This window comes from Podarcis vaucheri (genome assembly GCF_965113315.1).
Source record: "Podarcis vaucheri genome assembly, chromosome: 2".
Lineage (NCBI taxonomy): Eukaryota > Metazoa > Chordata > Lepidosauria > Squamata > Lacertidae > Podarcis > Podarcis vaucheri.
The window spans coordinates 105646039-105670000 of NC_138760.1; the positions used below are offsets into that span (position 1 = coordinate 105646039).

General features: G+C 43.3%; 1 protein-coding gene across 13 annotated transcripts in view; it reads left to right on the top strand.

Annotated features, from left to right (window-relative positions):
• MAGI1 (membrane associated guanylate kinase, WW and PDZ domain containing 1) overlaps positions 1-23962 on the top strand; it is a 481615-nt gene that overhangs the window by 343036 nt on the left and 114617 nt on the right. For all 13 annotated transcript variants that reach the window (XM_082209201.1, XM_082209202.1, XM_082209205.1 and 10 more), the window contains exon 3: positions 15102-15221. In XM_082209201.1, coding sequence (XP_082065327.1) covers positions 15102-15221 — 120 coding nt within the window. The remainder of the gene's footprint in view (positions 1-15101; positions 15222-23962) is intronic.

Sequence of the window (23962 nt, forward strand, 5' to 3'; positions counted from 1 at the left end):
CGCCCAATGATTTTGTTGAAAATACGTTTTCATACAGGAAGCATTGATCTATTGACTATTCTATGTGCAAAACTGAAAATGCTCTTTAGCAATTATTGTATTGAACTTTATTGCAGCTCCTCCAGCTAAATTAATGAAATCTTCCAGACAATAGATTTATTTTCCATTTATTAAGAAGCTCGATGGAAAATGTACTCCCTCTCCCAGATTAGTCTCACAACAGGCATACTTCGGAGATATTTTAGGTTCCGTTCCTGACCACCACAATAAAGTGAATAAAGCAAGTCACACCGTTAGTTAGTTAGTTAGTTAGTTAGTTAGTTAGTTAGTTTCCCAGTGCAAATAAAAGTTATGTTTACACTATACTGTAGTCCATTAGGCCAGAAGGGGTGGGAGTGGGAGTGGCAGGGGGCTTCCTTCCCCTGAAAGCAGCCAGCCTGTCTTCAGCTGCACCCACATCCTTGTAAGGAGGTATGCCTGTATTGGCCCACTGTTGTTGATAATGATCATAGAATAATAGAATCGTAGAATTGGAAAGGACCCTGAGGATCATCAAGTCCAATACCATGCAATTCAAGAATATGCAACTGTCCCAAATGGGGATGGAACCTGCAATCTTGGTGTTCACCCAGTAAGCTTCATGGCTCTCCTTTATCCGATCTAATACATTTGTTTGTTGGCTTTGAATGTGTGTCATTACGGGGTGTGTGTGTGAGAGAGAGAGAGAAGTTGTAGCTGAGCATGATTCAGAGGTAACAGAGAGCCTGGAGCAGCATTTCCCAGCCTTTCGCTTCCTGGAGGTATTGGACTACAACTTCCATCAGGCCCAGCCAGAGCACGGCCAATGGTAAGGGAAGATGGGAGTTGTAGTTCTAGAACATACTGAGGGCACCATATTTGTTACTTCAGTCCCTACAGTATAGGAAACTGTTTAGTAAAGATGCCAGGCCCAAATCTTTTGTGGTTGTGTCAGCAAAGGTCCTCCCTTGCCTTCCCCACCCCCACAACCCCATTGCCTACATGGAATTTTTCCTTAGCAGATGTTTAGAAGCATTAATAATTGTGTTTTCCCCTTCACCTCTAAAAGCTGCCTAATTTGGCTTAGCAGTCAGAGTGAAAAATAATAATTAATGTGACTCATCCATCTAGAAAGTGTAACACATAACACAAAATGAATTGAAATAGTGCCCCAGAAATACAATGTGTTATATGTATCATGATATAATTTTTCCCTGTAGAAGGAAGTGATGCAAATGAAGAGAGTTATCAGCTGATGAATTAATTTGCCTCTCAGGATGCCTTGTACGGTTTCTCCCCCCCCAAAAAAACCCACCTTATTGTGATTTAATAGTTGTAGAGATATTTATTTATTTTTTTGTAGCTAAAAATGTAGAAGAATAGCGCAGCCCGGAACCAGACTGTAAATAATTCATTTTGCACGTAAAGTGTTGGTATGTTAAAGCCTAAGAATAGTGGATTATAGCAGTAAATTCCTACCTTCCTGCTGTTCCACAACACTCAGTTGTTTGAGCTTACACTTAAAGGGGCCACCTACAGAGAAATCTGCACTCCCTCTCTCTACCTTGGGTGAAATTAACTTCTCACTGCAGAAAGATATACATACTTTCCCACATTCCATGTGAAACCTGGATGTGGCAAGAGAGTAAGCTAAAGTAATTCGTTCTTCCCGTCACCACTTCTTTAAGTCCCTGCAGAACATGTCTTAAACCTCTTTTGCTCCCAGCCCAACCATATGCCCATGTGCTAGAGCAGGGGTAGGGAACCTGTGGCCAATCACATGCTGTTGGACTCCAACTCCCATCAGCCCCAGTGTGGCCATTGGTCAGGGATGATTGGAGTTGTAGTCCAGCAACATGTGATTGGCCACAGGTTCCCCACCCCCCTGTCTAGAGGTTTACTTTCTATTATAAGGCCCTTTCACTTTCCCACTGCTGGGGGAGAGCAGGGAGACTCATTCCCCCCCCCTCCTGAATCAGTCCAGTATTAGCACATCTCTTTCCCTGTTTACCCAAACTGCAGTTTTCAAGTGGCAATAAATAACAGTAATATCAATTGTCAGGGGTTCAGAGACAGAGGCACAGGTGAGGGAGGAGACGGAGAGCGACGAGGAAGAATCCCAGGACAGTGAGGAAGAGGATGACAATGACTTGAGATCTTCCATGAGTCTCTCAAGTGAATCGGAGGATTCTCAGGAGGGGGCGCCCCTAGTCAGGACAAGGGGGGTCACAGGGGGGACCTGCCAGGAGCAGGGAAGCAGCAGGGAAACCCCGAGCGGGAGTGGGAGATCGGGGCCGGCTTCCCAGCAAGAACGAAGGGAAGAGAGGGGGGTTCCCAGTGTGACACACGGAGCGGAGCAGGAAAGAGACAGGGGAAGGAGATCGGGGGAGAACGTCCTGCCGGAAGAGGCGGAGAGTAGTACAGGGAGTAGTGTAAGTGTCAAAAGGAAGGTCAGGGGTAGCGAGCGCGCGCCAAGTTCAAATGTGGAGGCGCGCGGAAATGGAGAAAGCCCGGAGGAGGAGCCCAGCCCCAAAGCACGAAGGAGGGGGGAACAGGCATCTGAGGGATCCGCTTCAGGAGAGAGCAGGAGGGAGGGAACCCAGGGGGGCAGAAAGACCCTGCGGAAAAGGAAAGACAGGAAGAGGTGGTCTAGCACAAGCCTCTTAAGTTGGTGTAGAGGCGGGACCGATTCAGAGGGGACTTCAAATGTCTGACGTTAGAGACTAGGGGCTGCGCGCCTCGGTTGTGGAACCAATAATGAACTGCAATAAACATCCTTGTATATAAGAAGAGCTTGGCGTTGGTCTTTTGTGAGCTGAGACCTGAGGCAGCCGCTGACATCAATGATATTAAAATTACTCACGATATAGCTCGAACAATAAAACCCATCTCAGCCATGGATATGTACAGCATCACTAAGTAAAGCTCCAGTCCTATCAGCTTAACCTCAGCAACAAGATCTAATACAGCTGCAAAGGTCTTGAAATGCTTCCATAAGGTGGCCAGACTCTGGATTTAGTAAGCCAAGAGAAAATAATCCAGTGGAAGAGTGTTCTGTAATTGTGGGGCAGTCACTGAGGACATGATGGCATACTTCCTGATGCAGGTGAGAATGCTGGCAAAGGTGGTATGTTTATTAATATCTAAGATTAGAATACCTAATATCAGGACCACAATACCTCAAGGACCACCTCTTTCCATATGAACCTACCCGGACCCTGAGATCATCTTCTGAGGCCTTCCTTCATGTTCTTCCTCCTTGAGAGGTCTGGAGGGTGGCAACATGAGAACGGGCCTTCTCTACAGTGGCTCCCCATCTAGGGAATGCTCTCCTCAGGGAGGTTTGCCTGGCACCTTCATTTAGGTGCCAGGCAAAAAGGTTCCTTTTTGACCAGGCCTTTGGTTGACCCGATTGACATCCTATACCCTTTTAAAATGTGGCTCTTTTTTGAGGGGCATTATTGGGTTATTGTTCTTATTTTGATTTTATATATTGTGATCTTTTTGTGAACCACCCTCCGGGTATAGGGCGGTATATACATTCAATAAATAATAAATATAATAATAATAATAATAATAATAATAATAATAATAATAATAATACCCACAAATGATCTTAGTAATTGCCCTTAATCATGGGAGAAGAGGTAGTCTCTTATTGATAATTAAAATAGAAAGTGTCTGCATAAGGAAGAAAATCTTGATAAAAACAGTTCTTTGGCAAGCTGCCGCAGTTGCTTGTGAAACTCCCTCGTCGTTGTAATTCAGTTTGGAGTATTGAATGTGGAGAACTACGTAATTGCTTTTCTTTCTGCCCTATCCAACTTCAGTTCCTTTAGTCTTGCGCAAGTAGAAAATTGCAAGTTATCTGAGCCAAGATGTACAATGGCTTCCCTATGAATAAGAGCCAAAAGGAAAGGAAGAGAGCAGATGTCCGTCTTGTTGAAAATTGGCATGTCACAGGAGCCACAGATTTGTAAGAAACCAGTGAGGTTATCCCAGTTGGAAGTCCATTAAGTTTATAGCATTTCACAGCTTCTGCACTGTGGGAAGAAAGCGCACTGTAGAGAAGTTGTCTCTAGTGTTCGTTGTTCAGGAATAGGAGCGCACTGAATAAAGGCAGCCCTATAAATATGGGTTGTAAATATGATGCTGTGGTGTCAAGATGCCAGAGACGACGAGAATGTCAAGTCTTCAGTAAATAGTCTCGGTCTACATGTGCGGTAGACTGAGATGAGTGGACAAATGGACAATGCTGTTTTGGACCAGAGGCAGGGAATCACAGCTTTGAATGCTCTGTTACAAAATCCCCTTGCAAATAGACAGCCAGCAGGCAAAGTGCTGGCTTCTGGTTTGAAGATTGTTGGGGTGATTCAATTAACAATTCACCCCACCCACCTTAAAAATATGAAAGCTTTGTGTCAGGGCATTGTCTGGGTGTTCCAGGAGCTGTGGGACCCAGCCAGTAGTCAGGACTGAAGAGCAAGTCAGGAAAACCAGGAGGAAGCTTCAAGGAGCAAGGGCAGGAGTCAGGACCAAAAGATAACCAAGGATGCAGGAATGTGCCAGAGTTCAGGAACACTTGGCAAGATTCAGTTGATACAGGATAATTTTTATACCCTTTCCTGTCCAAGAAGATTCAGTGGTTATGTTGGATCGGAAGAGTCTGTCAAATGTTGGAAGCTTCTTCTCTTAGAAGACTGCTGCCTGCAACTCTGCACTTCATCAGATGGGGCAACTTCTAATGCAGGCATGTCCCAACTCCCAAGAGACTGTGATCTACTCCCAGTATAAAAAAACTGGCAGTGATCTACCCATTGTCATTGGAGGGAGGAGGAGTGCGTGTAGGGTGGGTGGATTGCCCAGAATTGTTGAGCTTTTTGGGGGGAGGATTGCACAGAGTTGTTGAGCTTTTTCCGTAACTTTTGTACACGATAAGGATTGCAGGATCAGCCGGGGATCTACCAGTAGATCGCGATCTACTGGTTGGACATCCTTGTACGGATCAGGCAACTTCTGACACAGTGCCCACCTGCACTATGCATTTAAAATAGTAGAATTCCACTTTCAAGAGTTGTGACTTCCCCCAAAGAATCTGGGTAATAGTAGTTTGTTAAGGGTGCTGAGAATAGTTAGGAGACCCCTGTTTCTCTCTCTGTCCCGTCCCCCCAAGCTACAGTTCCCAGAGTTCCTTGGGGAGAGTGATTGGTTGTTAAACCACTCTGGGAATTGTAGCTCTGCTCACTATTCAGTATAGTTTGAATTTCCCTTTAATCACGTTGGTCATTTTCTTGTCTGTTTTTCTGTAGATTGTAAAGGTGATCTCAAAATACTCTTTATCCTGTAGGTCAGGTGACAGCAAGGTTTATCTTGCCTGGGCTGGATCTGTCCCTCAGAGATCCGTCTGTGGGCCGGATCGTGCGCGTGTGTGAGCGTGCGCACCCACGATTTTCAGCATCTGCATGTGCGCAGACACAATTTTTGGCATCTGCATGTGTGCAGACGTGATTTCCAGCGCCGCAGAAGCAAGTCCTCACGTTGCGCTGCGCCGGTTTAGCTCAGTGTGTGCGCGGGCAACTCAGTTTTGGGGTGGCTCGGGGGCCAGTCAAATGACCTCCGCAGGTTGCTTCCAGCCCATGGGCCTTAGGTTGCTGACCCCTGCTCCAAGTCTTCCTGGAAAGTTAGTGACCTCCACTAATCACTTTGTGCCTGCCCTTTGCCTTGGTAGTTCCTTCCCAGTCAATCCATTGTTTGTTGTGTATTACATAAAGGAACCTTGAAAGTCTACATCTCCAAACAAGTCTTTATGGCCCTAGAGTTAACTAACATGCTTGCTTTCACTGTGGCATTGCTCTGTTGCACAACATTTGGTTTTGATATATTGTGATTTATTGGTTATTTTATAAATAAGGAGCTTGTGTAATGTCTTGGACAAGGTGTCAGACACTAGACGTGGAAACCACTGGGTGACCCCCAGGGCATAATCACAATGTTTCAGCCCAGCCTGAGAAATCAGAACTCTAAACAGGTACACCCAAAGACATTTAGCAAGGGGTTACCAATGGGGTGCCTGTGGGCACACATATTAATATTAATAGTATTATATAGTATGTTTTGACTGGTGCCCAGAGGATTTTCTCACCACCACCACCACCACCACCATAGGCATGGAAGAAACATGCTATTGTAACCAACATAATAGATTGCAGTGTGTGCTTGGGTTTGTGTGTGTGTGTGTGTAGCCGCAATAGTGTTATCTAGTTTGCATATATGCCCACGACAAACCCAAAAAGGTTGTCAACCCCTTTGATTTAAGTGATCCTAAATGTCTAGATTGCACTCTTAAGATCTTTTGTGATGTTGAAGGGAAATCCTGCATTTCAACTCTTGGATCATGCAGTTCAGTCAAAGCTATGCCCCTGCATCTTTTTGTGTGATCTGAAGGGAAACCTGCAATGCACTCCTTAAATCATGCTCTGCATTCACTTCTGGCCACTTAATATTGAAGGGAAATATTTGGTGTCTTGCCCCAGGTGACCATTTAGAATGCTTGTATGGTTAGCTGGCACTGATTGCAAAAACATGTTAGGAATTATGAGGAGTAGTAATTTATCTCACACCTCATCCTAAAAGCCTCAGGCCAGGAAGAGTATTTTTTAAAAAATAAATAAAAGAAAACCTAGATCTAAAATGCATGTTTAAAAATGAATTAAATCTATATGAACCCTGTTCCACTAAAAGCTTAAAAGGAGTTAACTCTGTGACACTTATTGTGTAATCCCTTGACTTCTAATTGCTTTCTGTCACAAGGTAGCATTTATTTGGCATATTATTTTGCTGGCAGTTAAGTGCATCCATTCTGCACAATGCTGGAATGGAAACTGATGTTGCTGTTACTTACAAAGGATGTCTAATGTCTAGACACCACGCAAACACTTTTCAATATCTTAACTTTCTCCCTTGTTTACAGCGTGCGCATTGTTCACCATGCAACGGTCATTCATAATTTGGGGAGCAGTCCACAGTCAAGGTGCACATACAGGGTTCTGGTGTGGGGTGATAGTGTGACATTCCAGGGAGCATTGAAGTTCTGGTACAGGCAATCTCTTTCCTTCCCCACATGACAGTGACTAGACTCTCACAGATCCACACTGGATTTGTAACCTGCGGGGTGATTTTGGATGGCGAGAGCTTAAGGAGAGTTGCTGCTTTTGTTCTCACAATTATTCTTTTTTTTCCTGCAGGATGGGATGAGAGAGATCCTGCTTTGTATCTCCAGCAGGAGATTGCTAACTAATTTACCGAACCTTGCACACAGGAGCAGGCTGTAGACATAGCCACATGCTAGGTTCTCTGTACATTAACAGGTGCTTGTTGGCTGGGTTGGAGATCCTCAGAAGAAACTCTCTTTTAGAGGAGAAGCAGAATTCAGAAAGCTTGAGGAACACTACCAAACACAAAGTTAAACCAGAGATCTGTTTACATCGAAAGAAAGTAGATTTGGTTGAAACACTCCAAAATATTACACAAGTTCAGCAGTGCAAAAGCTGGTATATTGTGGGTCTCGTAATTAAACGCAGAAAGGTAGTAACAGGGGCCAAGGAGAAAATCTTGGCTTTCCTTCTAGATCAGTGATCTAGTACCAAGCCATGACTTCTCTCCCTTCCAGTGATACCGTTGATTTTCCTATTTCTGTCGTAGAACTAATTTTCCGCTTCACTTTGTTCTACTTTAAGCGACTCAGTTGTAGACCATCTAAGACTGCTCACCGACCCAACTCTTGGCTTGAAACCTTATTGTTCTAATCGGTACATTCAACTGGTGGCATTCTATAGCTTGCTTGCTTTCAGGCAAAGTTCCAGGGATATAAATCTAACAGCCCACAGTTGTGATCACACCATTGCCACCATCTTCCCACCCTGAGGGTTCTACAATGAAAGAATTTGTAGGTACCTGCTTGGGGATACTCCCGATATGGGTATGTTCCTTTAGGAGCATGAATTGTAACAGACAACTCTTGGGGTCTGTGTTGTCTCTGCAGTTCTACAACATTGTTCTGAATGTCCATTACATAAATATTCTACCAGATTATAATTATTGTTATGCATCGTCGTCGTAACAAGCCCACCAGTTATTTGACCTAGTAACAGATTTAAGGGTTTACTTCAGATGCGTGCGTGTGTATAATAGCCCTGGGAAGGGTTGTTACTTTATTATTATTGTGTGTGTTGACAGAATGGAAATTCATTGCTTACTTCAGATTGCTTTGTGGCTTTAGAATTCATTGGTATCTCGTCTACAATGAGGAGCAGTGTTGGATTGTGTGCTGCCATGAAATAATAATAATAATAATAATAATAATAATAATAATAATAATAATAATAATAATAATTTGTTATTTATACCTCGCCCATCTGGCTGGGCTTCCTGTTATAGACTGGGACAATACAGTTGTTTCTGCCAGTTCACTGTTCCAGAAGGAAGTAGCAGGTACTAGGAACTGTGTGTGATGAGGAAATAGAAAGCTGCCCATGTTGCTCAGAGTTGTCTGTCCTAACTGGCAGCTGTCTGTACTGAAATTGGCATGGTTTCAAGCAGGAGACTTTCCCTGTCCTACCTGGAGATACCAAGGATCAAAGCTTCTGCTTGCAGGGCCTGTGCTGTCCACTCAGACCTGTGACCTGTTCCTTTAGGTGCAATGATGTACTCAATGAAGAACTCTCAGGGTATGAAACAGCACTCTTTACAAAGGTGTGAGCACTTGCTGGGGTGTGTGTGTGTAATCTTTCCTCTTAATTTTCCCATTCTGCCCAATCCTTCCCCCAAGCTGGCTTTTGTGTGTCATTATCAGGTTGGATCCGGATGTGCAGCAGTGGATTGTCCCATTTCCCAATCAGCTTTGCACCTTTTCTCCCTGCATTGCTTGGGCCTTTATTGCAGGATTTCCCTAGGTTCTCTTTAAAGGGATTGCCATTTCATATTGTCTTTCTTCTCCTCTGATCTGCTTGGCTAGATCCCGGGACAAAAGTGGGCTCTGCCAATCAGGTCTGGAGGAAGTGGAATCGGCATATTCCTCGTACAAAGAGAGGCAGGCTTCCACTGTGTTGCTTTAACCTGCAGCGTGATGACACATTACAAATCCAAATAAATATATAAGCAGATACAGTGGTACCTCTGGTTATGTACTTAATTCGTTCCGGAGGTCCGTTCTTAACCTGAAACTGTTCTTAACCTGAAACACCACTTTAGCTAATGGGGCCTCCCGCTGCCGCCGCACCACCGGAGCATGATTTCTGTTCTCATCCTGAAGCAAAGTTCTTAACTGGAGGTACTATTCCTGGGTTAGCGGAGTCTGTAACCTGAAGCGTATGTAACCTGAAGTGTATGTAACCCGAGGTACCACTGTAGTCAAAATGAGTGGACTGGTAGTTACCCAACTGTTTTTAATACTCCAGATCCTGTATAATGAATATCACACGTTTACTTTTTTGCCCTTTGCTTCCCCTTCTGAACTATTGCACTGGTGTGGTTGCGATTAATTTGTCAAGCCTGACTTTAGAGACCTGCTCTACAATCTATTCACTCAGCTTTTAGGGAAATTAGGATCAAGTAGTTCTCCTTGCAAAGGGACCAAACTGACAGCAGTTTACAATGTATGGTGGACATTGCTTGGAGGGCAAATGCCCTTAGGAGCCTGAATTGCCTTGGAACAACAGCTGTTGTTCTTTTGTCATTCACAGTCCCTGCCAGGAGTCAAGGAGGAACAGAAGTCTCCCTTCTCCAGACAGCAGCTGTTCCTCTTCATTTGTACACTGGGTTGTAGAGAGAAGCGGGTAGCAGCTGACTCCTCTTCCCACCTGCACATAAACAAGTTTGCATGCATCGAAAGTGAGGGGAAGAGGTCTGGGTTGGAGTCCAGAATCACCACCCACTCCCACTGTTTCTGCTATGGCTTTAGCACTGCCAAAGTTGAGCTGCTGTTTTCTTCCTCGCTGTAGAATGGATCCACTTCTTCTTCTGTTTTGATGCAGTCACTTGTGAAAATTGGAATAGAGGAAAGAAAGATACTACAGGGTGCCAACTTTTGAGGGGTCCTTGGCACATTTACAAACTGGAGAAATTGTTGTGGGCATGAAACACACAAACCCTTTCCAACTATATTGGAGTGGGGTGGGGTTTCCATGACTCTTTGACCCAGAATGTGACCCGAATCTATGGAGCAAGACTTCCTTGAGGAATCCTCTTGGTTTAAGCTTCTTAGAGGGCCTGGATGTGGGTAGGCAAACTAAGGCCCAGGGGCTGGATCTGGCTCAGTTGCCTTCTAAATCTGGCCCGCAGGCGGTCTGGAAATCAGCATGTTTTTACATGAGTAGAATGTGTCCTTTTATTTAAAATGCATCTCTGGGTTATTTGTGGGGCATAGGAATTTGTTCATCCCCCCCCCTATAGTCCGGCCCCCCACAAGGTCTGAGGGACAGTGGACCAGCCCCCTGCTGAAAAAGTTTGCTGACCCTTGGGGTAAAAAGTGGCCCAGCAATGCAGGATCTTTGGGTTGTTAGGAACACAGTCGGTGTTGTCAAGAGTTCTGCGTAGAGGTGTTGAAGCTGGGTGCATTTTTCAGGGTTTTGTCACAGTTTATTGGGATAGTTCTGATTATGTGTCACAGGTAATTAGTTCATACTTGTGCCTGGCCACTAATCAGGTTGCCTTTTCTGGAAATATGGAGCAGGTTGTCTCTGTCTGTTCCATTTTCGTGTTGCCGTCAGCAGATCTGCAGAGCTCTCTTTCTCCCTTGCCTACCATTTAACTGTGATTTAGGTGACAGATGCAAAAGAGGCAAGGCAGTCTTTCCAAATTATCAGATGACATGGCTGAAGAGGGTGACCTTTAAATGATACAGGATCCCCTGAGCTGTTGAAGATTTTCAGAACCACAAGAACATAATATCCAAGTGGAGATGGAATGGGACCCTCTCAGATGATTCCAAGTTGGATGAGTAAAACTATGTCACTGATTCAAAGAAGTCAGTAGGGAGACACACCCAACTACACTATATGTAAAAATTAAATTTTATACTTTTCGAGGTCTGCATATTATGGCATAAGGCTTCCTGGGAGATAATAGACAAAATAAATCCATTTACCATTGTTCTACACAGCTTGAGAATGCAAACCTTACTAGTTTAAATTGCTGTCATCCAAATTAATTCACTCTACCAACCACAGCCAAAGGTAAAAGGATTATTAAAAATATTTAAAAGCACACAAATGGATTGGAAGGGGCCTTTGGTGGGCACCAAAAGTGAGTTTCTGGAGGTACCGTGGTACCACCCTAGGACACAATTTTTTCCAGAGGGTTATTGTTAGGACCTCCCCTCCACCCAAAAAATGACCCTTGTCTTTCATCTGGGTAAAAGACACTCATGCCTTTAATTTTCTTCTGCTTAAGAAAATGTATTTGATAGAGTACCATTCACTTCTCCCCACCCACTTACTTTAATAATTAGTTTTTAAGTAGTTATGTGTACGTTATAGGCATAATGGCAGAGGCTGATCCCCAGGAAAGACCAACTGATTCAAGAAATGTGTATGTGTCTATCCGAGTTGATCTTCTTAAAATTTGCCTGGCTTATTTTGGGTTGCGGCTTCCAGGTTTCCAGTAGGAGAAACTCTACACATATTGGCAGAGTGGCTTCAGATTGCAGCACAGGGAAGTAACAGTTATCATTTATTAAATTTATATCCTGCACTTCCTGTCAAAGGAGCCCTGTTTTTGCAGGTGAAAGTAAGGTGACTCCTAGATTACCTGGAAGACTTTAGGTATACTGGGTTCATCCCAAAGAGTTGGGAACGTTTACAATATTTTACAAATACAGGCCCAGTTCAGATGATCTTTTGAGGCTTCGTGTCCATGTGGTTTACGAAGCCAGAAACAAGGGTTGGGACCAAGTTCCCTTCCTCTCCTCCTCCTCTTCGGTTCTTTGGAGCGAAGGTCCTGGCTGAAGTCCCCTGTTAAATCTCTGCTGGGGAACTCTGGATTAATGTCAGGTGACAAACCAGTACAGGGGTCAGCAAACTTTTTCAGCAGGGGGCCGGTCCACTGTCCCTCAGACCTTGTGGGGGGCCAGACCAAAGAGATCTTTCAGACAGGGGTGTTAAAGACCGAAGGACAAGACCAGTACCAACAGCTCTTAAAGAAGCCCTCAGATGTCAAGGAGATAAACAACTATCTGACTTTTAGAAGACATCTGAAGGCAGCCCTGTTTAGGGAAGTGTTTAATGTTTGCTGTTTTATTCAGTTTTTAATCTGTTGGGAGCCACCCAGAGAGTGGCTGGGGAAACCTAACCTAACTTGTCCCAACTGCCCCATCGTAAATTCTCTAACTGTTCTCATTTGTTCATGCACATCCCTAAACTGCGTTCTGAAGACTGTTCATATGCTTTAATTGTGGTGCAATATCAGATAATTGTTTTAATATAATGCAAAAGTAATTGAGGTGACTGAATGCAGGCTTCTTGAAGTGTTGTTCTAATATTACAGTAAGCAAGTTTCTGATTAATTTAGCCTCAGGGTGTCAACTTTTATTAAGCAACCTAACAGGAAACCTTGCACAACAAAAGAAGTGCATAGCTGAGAAAGAGCAGAGAGAGACAGTGAGCAAGAGCTCTGATTTTTCAGAATAACTTTCTGACTGTGGTCTAATTTTGGATTCCTTTCAAGTGGTTAGCTTTTTAACGAAGTTACTTTTGCTTGGGAACACGTTCTTATTCAAAGTTTTATCATTCAAACGGTTTCAAAATTTTGCAAAATGCCTCACTGAGCATTTTAAGTGCTTTTCTTTTCTTCAATATCTGATGTTTTAATTTCTCTACTAAATTCCCTATTAATTTAGATCGGTTTTTGCTGAAAGGAAAACTCGAAACTGGAATTTCTCTTTGACAAAACTACTCCTTAAAAAGAAACTGTTTGTGTGAAATCAGTTGCTCAACTGGTTTTTATCTCAAAACCTTTCAGAGTAGGTAGAGTCGTGGCCTCTGACACTGTTCTTTAGAAATTAATAGTGAAATTTGGGTTTTTCCCTGTTCAGGAACTCAGCAGAGAAAAGGGTGAACTTATTGCCGATGTAAAGATTGCAGGGGAAAAGAGACTGAATTTGGTTTGCCTGTTTTTCTGTGTCTCCTCTTAAATAACATTGAACAGGAAAACCCTCCTGAGTTGGTAGTAAGTGTGGTTTGTAGTCATTGTGTACACCCCAGATGGTTCATAAAAACCCTTTGAAATGCCATCTGTCAGGCGTGTGTCCAGCCGGCAGCCTGTCATTTCGCTACAGAAAAGCGGAGGCAGGAATTCCCTTGCCCCTTGTTTTCTTTACTACCTTTCTGAATTGTCGTTGGGAACATTTGCTTAGATGCAGTGAAGCCGAGAGTAATCCTTGCGCTACGCAAAAATGCAGAATGTGGGCGTTTGCAGCCCCGTTGATCCCACAAAATGAGAGGGACTTGCCAGTGAAACTATATCTTAGGCTACAGTGGAAATTGGTATGTTTTAAGTTACTAGCTTCTTGACGTTACAAGGCTCTTCTAGGTGCATTTATCTTCAGAGCGCAAGTAAAAAGCCAGATGAGACGCAATGGGTCATCCTAAGTGTGAATGAATAAATCAACATCCTGGGCAACTCTTTGTTCTCTGAGCATCCTGGATGAGCAATGGACTTAATTTGTGCCTGTAAGAACAAACTCCAACTGATTCAGATGTGCTTGTTTTTGCTCTGAGCACTCATTGCTGAAGTAGAACATGGAAACTTTAAAGCCCTACAGTTGTATCTCAGTAACAGTGCAAGTGTACTCTGCCTTGGTTTGTGAATTTCCCCTCCCCTGAAGGATGTGTGGTGTGCGTGTATTTTGGTTGTATGTAGAGAAAACTAATATGTGTAGCTCTTCCACTGAATTTAATGGCAGATGGATGCACTTAGCTTTCCCTTAGTTATATTTAATGGGTTGGATCCAGAGAAACACTGGCTTAAGGGAGTAGGCATGGGAGGTGATTTTTTCACCCCTTCTTCCTCCCTGGAAAGACTCTCCCAAAGATGAGGGGTTCCTGCCAAATGGGGTGGCCTGGGGTGTCAAGAGGAAAGGGGGAGGAATTTTCTTAAAATAAGGAGGAACGAGGAAGCACTTTCATTGAGAAGCAGCTCATCTTCCAGCCTCCCCTTCCATTCGTATTCTTTTAGACCCAGCCCATTATATCTAAGCCCATCTGAATTCATAATTCTTACAGAGTGTTTTAGCAGACCACCCTACGTTGATAGAAAAGAGCCTCTGCAACATTCAGATTTCAGCATCCCCAGAAAATTAAGAGCAGTTGCTTGAAACAAGTAGAACTATTCAAATGCCTTAGAAAATTAGTCTGCAGTTTTGACAGATGTGTTGATGTAATGTAAACAAAGGCGGAGAAGGATGATAAAACGTTAGTAATTGTCATAAAAAGACAGATGGAAAATGTGGGGGTGGATGCCAATAAATATTTCATGCAAGTTCTGGGTGGTTGAGGAAAGCTTTGTGAAATCGAATAAAGTGAGTTTTCACCCAAGTTCCCCAGTATAAGTTGACTTGGAGAGGATATGGAATTGGTGAGAATTTGTATGGTGCTTCCCTGCAAAGGCCAGAAATGGATTCAGTTAAAACGTATCTTGCAGACACCTGGTCCAGAGCCAGGGCCGGACCACCCATGAGGCAAGGTGAAGCAACTGCCTCAGGCAGTAGGACCCACAGGGACAACAGATCCAGCTTCCAAGAAATGCATCACCCGCTGCTGCGAGCTTATGCCATTTTGCAAAAAATGCTAATTTTTTAAGGCACTGCTAGACTCTGCACTGTGCTTGGTGTGGGATGGTTGTTGTTGCAGACACTCATGTATGATGCTACTTCACTTTGTCTTTTTCCTTTGGTACGTGGCCTCTTTCCCCAGAAGATCGTGGTTTCATTTCTCTCAGTAATGTCTTGATGCGATGATACTTGTTTTGTCCTGATGGTGGTAAGGAAGCCTGAAAAGTCATTTTTGTTACCCTTTTTTGTCTCCCCTTAGGCACAACACGTCCTCCACGAGAAGGAGAAGTGCCTGGTGTGGACTATAACTTTCTGACTGTGCAGGAGTTTCTTGAGCTTGAAAAAAGCGGGACTCTTCTTGAAGTGGGAACCTATGAAGGTATGTCGTAGTACTGTGGGCTCAACGAGATCCCCGTGATGAAGGACAGCTTCTAGAAATGCTTGAGGAACTTCTTTGGGAAACTTAGGGCCACCGCTTGCTTTTTATAATGGCACCATTTCAATCCCACCCCCTTTAAAAGCTTTAAAACAGTGTTTTGAAAGGTAGGAATTAACATGGCAGTGTTGAGGATTTTATGGTATGGTATGGTATGGTATGGTATGGTATGGTATGGTATGGTATGGTATTTTTTACCATTCTTCATCAAAGATAGATCCCAAAACGTTACACAAAACAGAACCCAATTCACAACAATAAACAGATTAGGAAATTATTAAAAAGCAGCAATAAAAGAGGGATCTTTCTATGCAAACAGCTGCAGTACAACATGGGAATAATATTAAACCTTTCAACAACAACAACAAATTCCCCTCAGGGCTGCATGAGCAAACACTTCTTATTAGGCATAAGAAGCCCAAAAGTGTAGGGGCCATCCATACTTCTAAGGAGAGGGAGATCCACATTCAGAGGGCCACTATAGAGAAGACCCTGTCTTATGTCACTGCACAGCCATCATTGAGTATAGTGTCCCCCCACCTCCCGCCATTTCATGATCTAGATTGGCTAATTTGCAGGGTTGGGATGTGTTCCTTCAAATACCTAGTCCCCAAGTTATTCAAGTCAAGCATGCCAGCATTAACACTTTGAATTGAGCCTTGTTACGTATAGGCAGGCAGCCCACAGAGATCCTGCAAATATGCCTGTGTGGGTTCATCAATAAGAGCTCTGGCAACTTTGACATTCAGTCCCATTCAAATGCCTGCTGAAGTTAATGAAGACCTATTGCTTTCATTATTTATTTACTTATTTTGGGTTGCCTGGGCGGATGCTGCACTAACCACTTTGGATGTATTGGTTTGTTAATGGTGCTGCAAGCTGCTTTGACAAGTGCTGCCTTTTATTTTATTTTTTTAAATAATATTTATTGAAAAAAGAATTTTTTTAAAATTACAAAGAAAAAAAGACAAAACAGAAAAAGAAAAAATAAAACCATCATTTTCAAATTATCCACTTTCATTACCTTCTTTCTATGACCTCCTCCTCCTCCCTTTTCTTGTATCTTGATTAATAGTTGTCACAGCAAATCCTTTCCATAATTCATAGTATTCTGTCATTGCATTAGCTTACTCTATTTTCATCTTATCTTATAAAAAACCTTAAAGCTTAAGACTTAAATCTTATTTTTACCAACTTCTCATAACCATTACCTTTTTACCTAATTCTTTAAACATTTTTACAAGAGCCAAGTAATTTCATTTCAACATTTTTCTAACATTCATCAATTTTATAAAACATTCCTAATGAAAGAAAAAAGAAATAAGAGCAATCCAATCTTCTTCCAGCGTCCCTTCCTCCTGGTCCCGGGTTTGTCAGTCCTTTTTATCCCATTAGTCTGGCACATTAACCTGGTGATCTTATATCCGAGGCCTTCAAGTCTCTTCCATGTCCCTTCCGCAGCTCTTCTTCATATTTTCCTTTCACTCATGGGAACTCCAGCTTGGTAGTGTTTTTGACCCTTTTCAACAAATCAGCCCCTTTCTGTGGCAGCTGCAAGCTCCCTAGAATTAGTTACAGTTTCGCAGTCCCCCTCTAGGGGGAAAACTTCTGGTTGTTCTTTCTTTTAAGGACAATAGCAACAAAGTTTCTTTTTTAAGATATTTTGTCAATATTTGTTCCTTTAAAATGCGAAAGGAAACAGTGGAATCACAATGTTACTCTTCTTTTAACTGTCTGTCAAAAACATTTGTCTCTGGTCAATGAGCTTCAAACGTCAATTCTGACATCCCGCTCCAGCATCAGGACGGTGGAAAGTTACTTTACTTTAAACTCACTTCTGCAGGTTTAAACAGTCCAAAAAAGATCCCCCTTCTTCTCCTGCTACCGAAGGGTGGTTCAACGATTTTAAATGGTGAAAACCAATCCTTTGAAAATGATTTTCTAGGCTCTAGTTTACTTGTCTTTGCTTTCTTCTGACTACAAGGAAACGGAAGGCTGACTTCCTGTTTAGACCTTCCCATTTCAGTACCAAATTAAGGTAAATTTGAAGTCCAATTCCTTTCTAATCGCCAGTTCTTATTTGAAGTCCAATTGTTCAATGTTTAAGTACTCACGGGTGATTATTTTAGATGCCAAATTGTCCCAGGAAAAAGGCAGCGCTCTCCGGCAACGGCTATGCGGCTTCGCTCCACGGAAAAAGCAATTGACTCACAGCACCGCGCCATTTCCCCCTCTTCGCTTCGGAGCCCGTTAGTGGGTTCCTTTGCGGGTTGGGGGGCGCTAAGAGTGCCCGCCGAGTCCCATGGTCACAGGCTTCATCCGCCTGTGATTTCTAAGAGGGTCCCCACTTCGCCGCAGCGGAAAAGACCCATTTCGCGCGGAGCTGGTCCCTCCGGTTCAGAGGGAGTCCGCCATTGCCGATGGCGCCACCCCGGAAGTCCACCGGCAAGTGCTGCCTTTTAGACTGCAATCCTTTACACACTTACCTGGGAGAAAGTTCTGTAACATTTAGCGAAGCTTTCTTCTGGGTTGAGTTGAATGGGATTGCTTTTTGCTAGCCTGAATTAAGCCAGTGTTTGAGCTTTTCTGACTATAAACTTAACTTCTTAAACTTAGGGAGGTTTCCTAGCTGAGATTCGGAGAGGTAATGACATTTGTCTTTTTAATCTACAGAAGAATGCAAAAATTGCAGTAAAAAATGCTGAATTGTTGGCTGAGAATTGAAAATATACGGGTCCTGTGCCCACCCAGCTATAGGAGTTTATAGTTGACAAGTTGCAGTGATGGGAATCACTAGTGACCTGCTTTTCAAGTTTGTTGTGAGGATGAAGAATTGTAAAGAATTGTAAAGCTTATTATTATTATTATTATTATTATTATTATTATTATTTATTTATACCCTGCCCATCTGGCTGGGTTTCCCCAGCCACTCTGGACAGCTCCAGCAAAATATTAAAATACAATCATTCATCAAATATCAAAAACTTCCCTAAACATAGCTATTGATACAATTGTTACAACTTTAATGACTTACTCAGCATCTTGGCTTTTGACTGCAAGTTGGACATCTTTATTATTTTCAGGATTTTCTAATGGTGAGTAATAATATTAACAAACAGTAAGCATGTGTGTATTTGTGTGTGTAATGCCCTCTGGATGTTGTTGAACAACAATTCCCACCACCCCCCAGCCAGTCAGGGATGATGGGAATTGTGGTTTGACAATATCCAGAAGCTACCATGCTGGCTGCTGATGTTCTAGAGGCAGGACAAGAAATGCATTTATAGATTTTTGTCAAGTCACTCAAGGCTTCTTTGTATCACAGTAAAGTACCACCCCATCCAAGTTTATTTCATTTAAGAGTATTTTAAGATGCTATGATTCATCCTCCGGGCATGCAGCATAGATTTGTCAAGGAGAGGGAGAAGTTATCTTTAATTACTTCTGTCGAGGTCTGTTCAAAATGTAATAAGGTGGCCTTTTAAAACAACAAGAAGTCATACATTTTGAACAATGAAGATTTAGTTCTGTTCGGAAGCAATTAACAACTCAGTTGCCTTAGGAATATTAGTCAAGGGTTCCATTGTGTTTCAGAACCTCATGCTCATTATTTTTTTATCAATAAAATAATTCAGGCCTGAATTCCAAATTTATGAAACTTTGCAAATACTTGCAGACAACCCCTAAACCGACTCACTCCAGTTTTCATGTTTACACATGAAGTTGTATGCATAGGATTGTTCGATTGTGTGCTCTGAGTTTTTCCTATTCTTTGCAAATAATGGAGGAGCCCTGAGATAGTTTATTGTTTATTTTATTTACCATTTAAAAGATTTTTTTTAGGCTCTCTCGTTCATCAGTTTGATGCCAAGGTAGTGTACAAAGCAAGGCCAAATATACAACTATAAAATATAACAACTGTGGAAATACTGGCAAAGCAGTAAACCACCGCCAGAGAAACTACACGACTGAGATACAGCTGTTATGATACAGTTATGGTATCATAACAAAGAAGGCTTGCTCTTTCATTGAAACATAGCATGTAGAAGCTTTCTCTGACAGATCTTAGGACACGGACAGGCTGCTATCAGGAGAGACAGTCAGCTACTTGGGCCATTGAGGGATTTAATAGTTGAAAAGTACAATGGGGGGAGAGAGGGGGGAGGGAGAGAGGGAAGAACAGAGATGGGGGGCTGCTGTTCTTTCATTTTATCGCCTAGTGGGGTTGTGTAAGCATCATGTGGATAGGTCCTTTGTTTATATATACACAATCAAATTGAATAATTTCCACATAAATCATAATCAGATCTAAAATAAAGATACAAAAATTAATATCAATAACAGCAACAGCCTTCCCCAACAACCCCGCCGTAAAAACCCCCAATAAAGGTAAAGGTAAAGGGATCCCTGACCATTAGGTCCAGTTGTGACCGACTCTGGGGTTTTGGCGCTCATCTCGCTCTATAGGCCAAGGGAGCCGGCGTTTGTCCGCAGACAGCTTCTGGGTCATGTGGCCAGCATGACTTAAGCCGCTTCTGGTGAACCAGAGCAGTGCACGGAAACGCCGTTTACCTTCCCGCCGGAGAGGTACCTATTTATCTACTTGCACTTTGACGTGCTTTCAAACCGCTAGGTTGGCAGGAGCAGGGACCGAGCAATGGGAGCTCACCCCGTTGCGGGGATCTAACTGCCGACCTTCTGATCGGCAAGTCCTAGGCTCTGTGGTTTAACCCACAGTGCCACCCACTAACCAATACCCCAGCCCAATAACTGAGCCTTTGTAGCAGAATTGATCAGGACCCCACCCTCCCAAGGAGCAGGTCTTCCAGAACTCAGAACCAAGATGGAACAGATTAGGTGGTTGTAGATGTGGCATATATTGCATAGCGAGGCCCCAAGCCCCACCCCATTTCTTAGGTAATGAAACACACAGACACCAATATTTTGGGTTAATGGGATAATTAAGGCCACGACTTTATTGGTAACAGATGTGAGCAGTATTGGCTTAGGCAGTGGAACTGAACCAACTATATCCGACTCCTGCCCACCATGCAGGTAGTCTCATAAGGGTCAACCACCAGTAGGGGGAGCTCTGTTGATGCACATCATCTGTGAGCTCCCCCAGGATCACCGATGGGGTTGTGGCATGGCCCTAGCCCATACCCGGGCTTCGGACAGGATCCACACCCCCGGATCCCATTAACGGAATACGCTTAAAGAGGGGGGCAGGTGAAGGTCACAACCTCCCCTCCCATAAACCAGGTTTACCAATGCCTAACCGCCAAACCTTACAAAGTTGTGACAATTGCTACAAGGCAGGCGAAAACCATGTGGCTGGTGCCAATTTGCCAAGTGGGAAAATTCCTACCTGGCCCCCGCAACAGGCGACCAACCGCAGTCCATAGCAAGGCCAAGATGGTGAATGCACGAAAATATGGCGGGAGGGCGGGAGATCTGACGCAGGAGGAGAAAAGGAGATTGAGCCCCGGCTGCGCAGATGTTTAAATCAGGTGAGCCACATTCCCCGGTCGACCAGATTGGTTGGCCGTGGGTCGTGACGCAGCCGGGACTCCCAATGACACAGGTGGCATCACCATGTCCCCTGCTGTACACAGAGAGTGCTGATGGCCAGCCTGCAACTCCGCCCCCCTGGGAAGGTGAGCGGTTTTGTCAGGAGCAGAGCAATTAGTTTCCATTCATAGCGTAAGATGTACTTACTAATGTTTCTATACAACAGATCAACTCAGTACAGTGGTACCTCAGGTTACATACACTTCAGGTTACAGACGTTTCAGGTTACAGACCTCCAGAATGAACCCGAGGTACCACTGTAATCCAAATGGCCCTTTAACCCCATTAGATCACCAAGATCTAATTGCAGTGGAATATTTTATTTTCTCCGTATGCTTATGCTCTTCTCCTTATGCTTATGCTCTTTTAAAACTTTTTTAGGCAATGCCAGTGTGGTGTAGTGGTTAAGAGCGGTGGACTCGTAATCTGGGGAACTGGGTTCGCGCCTCTGCTCCTCCACATGCAGCTGCTGGGTGACCTTGGGCCAGTCACACTTCTTTGAAGTCTCTCAGCCCCACTCACCTCACAGAGTGTTTGTTGTGAGGGAGGAAGGGAAAGGAGAATGTTAGCTGCTTTGAGACTCCTTCGGGTAGTGATAAAGTGGGATATCAAATCCAAACTCTTCTTCTTCTTGATAGTTTTCTTTTTGAAATAACATCAGTGTTGTGTAAGTTCTACTTTTAAAAGGTGTTGGTGATTATTATTTCTTTGGTCTTTATTACTTTTCAACTTATTTCCAACACAATGCAATTTGTCCTCGACAAGGGTTGGCAGTGGCCTTTTAATTTCAGAAAGTTGAAGTTATGATGAATGCATTGTTGAGATTTCATTTTGTCCACTGAAGGCCACTCATTCCACCCGCCGTGAGAAAGGAGCTATTATGATTCTGTGTTGTTAGAAAGCTGAATGCTGCTCACTGCAGCACTGCTATTTGGGCTATAATTTAATGGTCTGTGGATTCCTGAGATAATATTTGGGGAACTAAGGTTTGGATTCGATATCCCGCCTTTCACTCCCCTTCAGGAGTCTCAAAGCAGCTAACATTCTCCTTTCCCTTCCTCCCCCACAACAAACACTCTGTGAGGTGAGTGGGGCTGAGAGACTTCAGAGAAGTGTGACTGGCCCAAGGTCACCCAGCAGCTGCATGTGGAGGAGCGGAGACGCGAACCCGGTTCCCCAGATTACGAGACTACCGCTCTTAACCACTACACCACACTGGCTACTTGGCCTTATCCAAAGGGGCCTAAAGGATAACAATAAATGTGGATCTGTATAAATGGCGTCAAAGGGTAAATTGTGAAACCTAATCCACTCACTAACTTTTGATAAATTACAGTCCTGCAACCCAGCAACCAATCTAACAGATGGTAAACAATTTTCTACTCCATCAAAACCTTACAAATTATCTTTGGCTGGAACCAAACGTTACCAAAGACATGAGTGGAGTTTTTTCCCACCCCGACAGTTAACTGATTGTCCTTTGCGGTGTAGAGAAAATGTTGATGTGATGATGCCACATCACTTACTATGTTTTTATATACGTTGGACCCAGAGTGCCTGGGGCCACCCAGTTAGATGGGCAGGTTACAAATAATAACATTATTTTGTGGTCCCTCCTATGATACCTGTATTAATGGTTCTACACACCTGCTCATCAAATGTTTCTGAATTGCTATCCAGGCATTGAAGAAGGGAGGGGCACATGTACGGTGTCCATTTAGTCCAGTGTAGCACAGGGGAATCTGTCGGCTTCCAGAAGTTTCCGGACTCCAGCTTCCATCATTCTTGCCCATTGGGTGATATTGGTTGGGGCTGGAGGGAACTTGCGAGTCTCAGCAACGCCTGGAAGCTCACAGATTCCTGATCCTGGACACAGTATTAAAAACCTGGTCTAGTGTTACGTGTGAGACTCCCCCCCCCCCCAATGTGTGTCCTATGCTATGATCTCCTCTGTTGTCGCTTGAATCTAGTTGAACTTTGGCTGGATGTATATGGCTAGAAACTGCTGTGCAAATGGTCAGATGTAAGATGTTGTGGGTCTGTTTTTTGTTGCTCTTGGTTGAAGAAACTCAGTCTCAAGCAAGCTTGTCCTGACATACTTTGGGAACCGCTGTATTACCGTATGAATCATGGGTGCGGACTTCCCAGTAGAGTCGCAACAATGTGCAGCTGGAAGAGAAAAGGTGTTCAAAGGCTGGAGAAAGAGTCCTATTTGCCATGAAACAAACACCCCTCTGTAGCCTGGAACTTGAGTGTGTGGAGTGCCACTCATTGATTTCTGTGGGCAGCCTGCAATGAGAGACTAGGATGAGGCCAAAAGGTTCAGGGGACCCTCTTTGTCAAGAGAGATTTTGGGGTGACTTGTGGGTTTCTTTGGGCTCTGGCTGAGAACCAGGGTGTGTGGGCTGAGTCCTAAGGCAGAGCCAGGAGCATGAGAGGAGGTGCCTGGGAAGGCACATTTGAAGTTCTCTTACTGATACCTGTATATATTTATTAGCATTGCATAGATTTCCATTGAGGCTTCATATTTTGTCTTTTTAGACTCATCCCACACCACTTAGATCTATTTTATATGTCAGGTGCTACAGGTACATAAAATAAAATAAAATAAAACGAAAAATAGTATCAAAGGCATTCTAACTGTGGCAGATTAATATCCGATAGATGCGGAATGGGCTCCAACTGTTAGGTGTTTCTGCCAACAATTAAAAACTTATGTTGTTACCTGAGCTTTTTCTGACCATATCAGTTCTTAGCATTTCTGGCTACTACAAGTCATACTGTTTTATTTCTATATTGTATTTCCACGTTGCGAATTGCTCTGAGAGCTACAGATGAAGGGCAGCAGTCCATACATGTAATTTATTATTCTTATAAATGACAACAATAATATTTCTGCTTAATTAATACGGTTTTTGTGTTATGTTTTCTTATATGCTGCCTGTTGTATTATTTCTGTAAACTGCTTTAGCATTTCTGTGAAATAAAAGGTGGCGTCCAAACGATTTTAATAAATTTGTTTAAATAAATAAAATCACTTTTGCATACAAAGCGAAATGCAAATACATGTGCAAACCAAGAGAATGATTAGATATGGATTGGGCATTTTTATT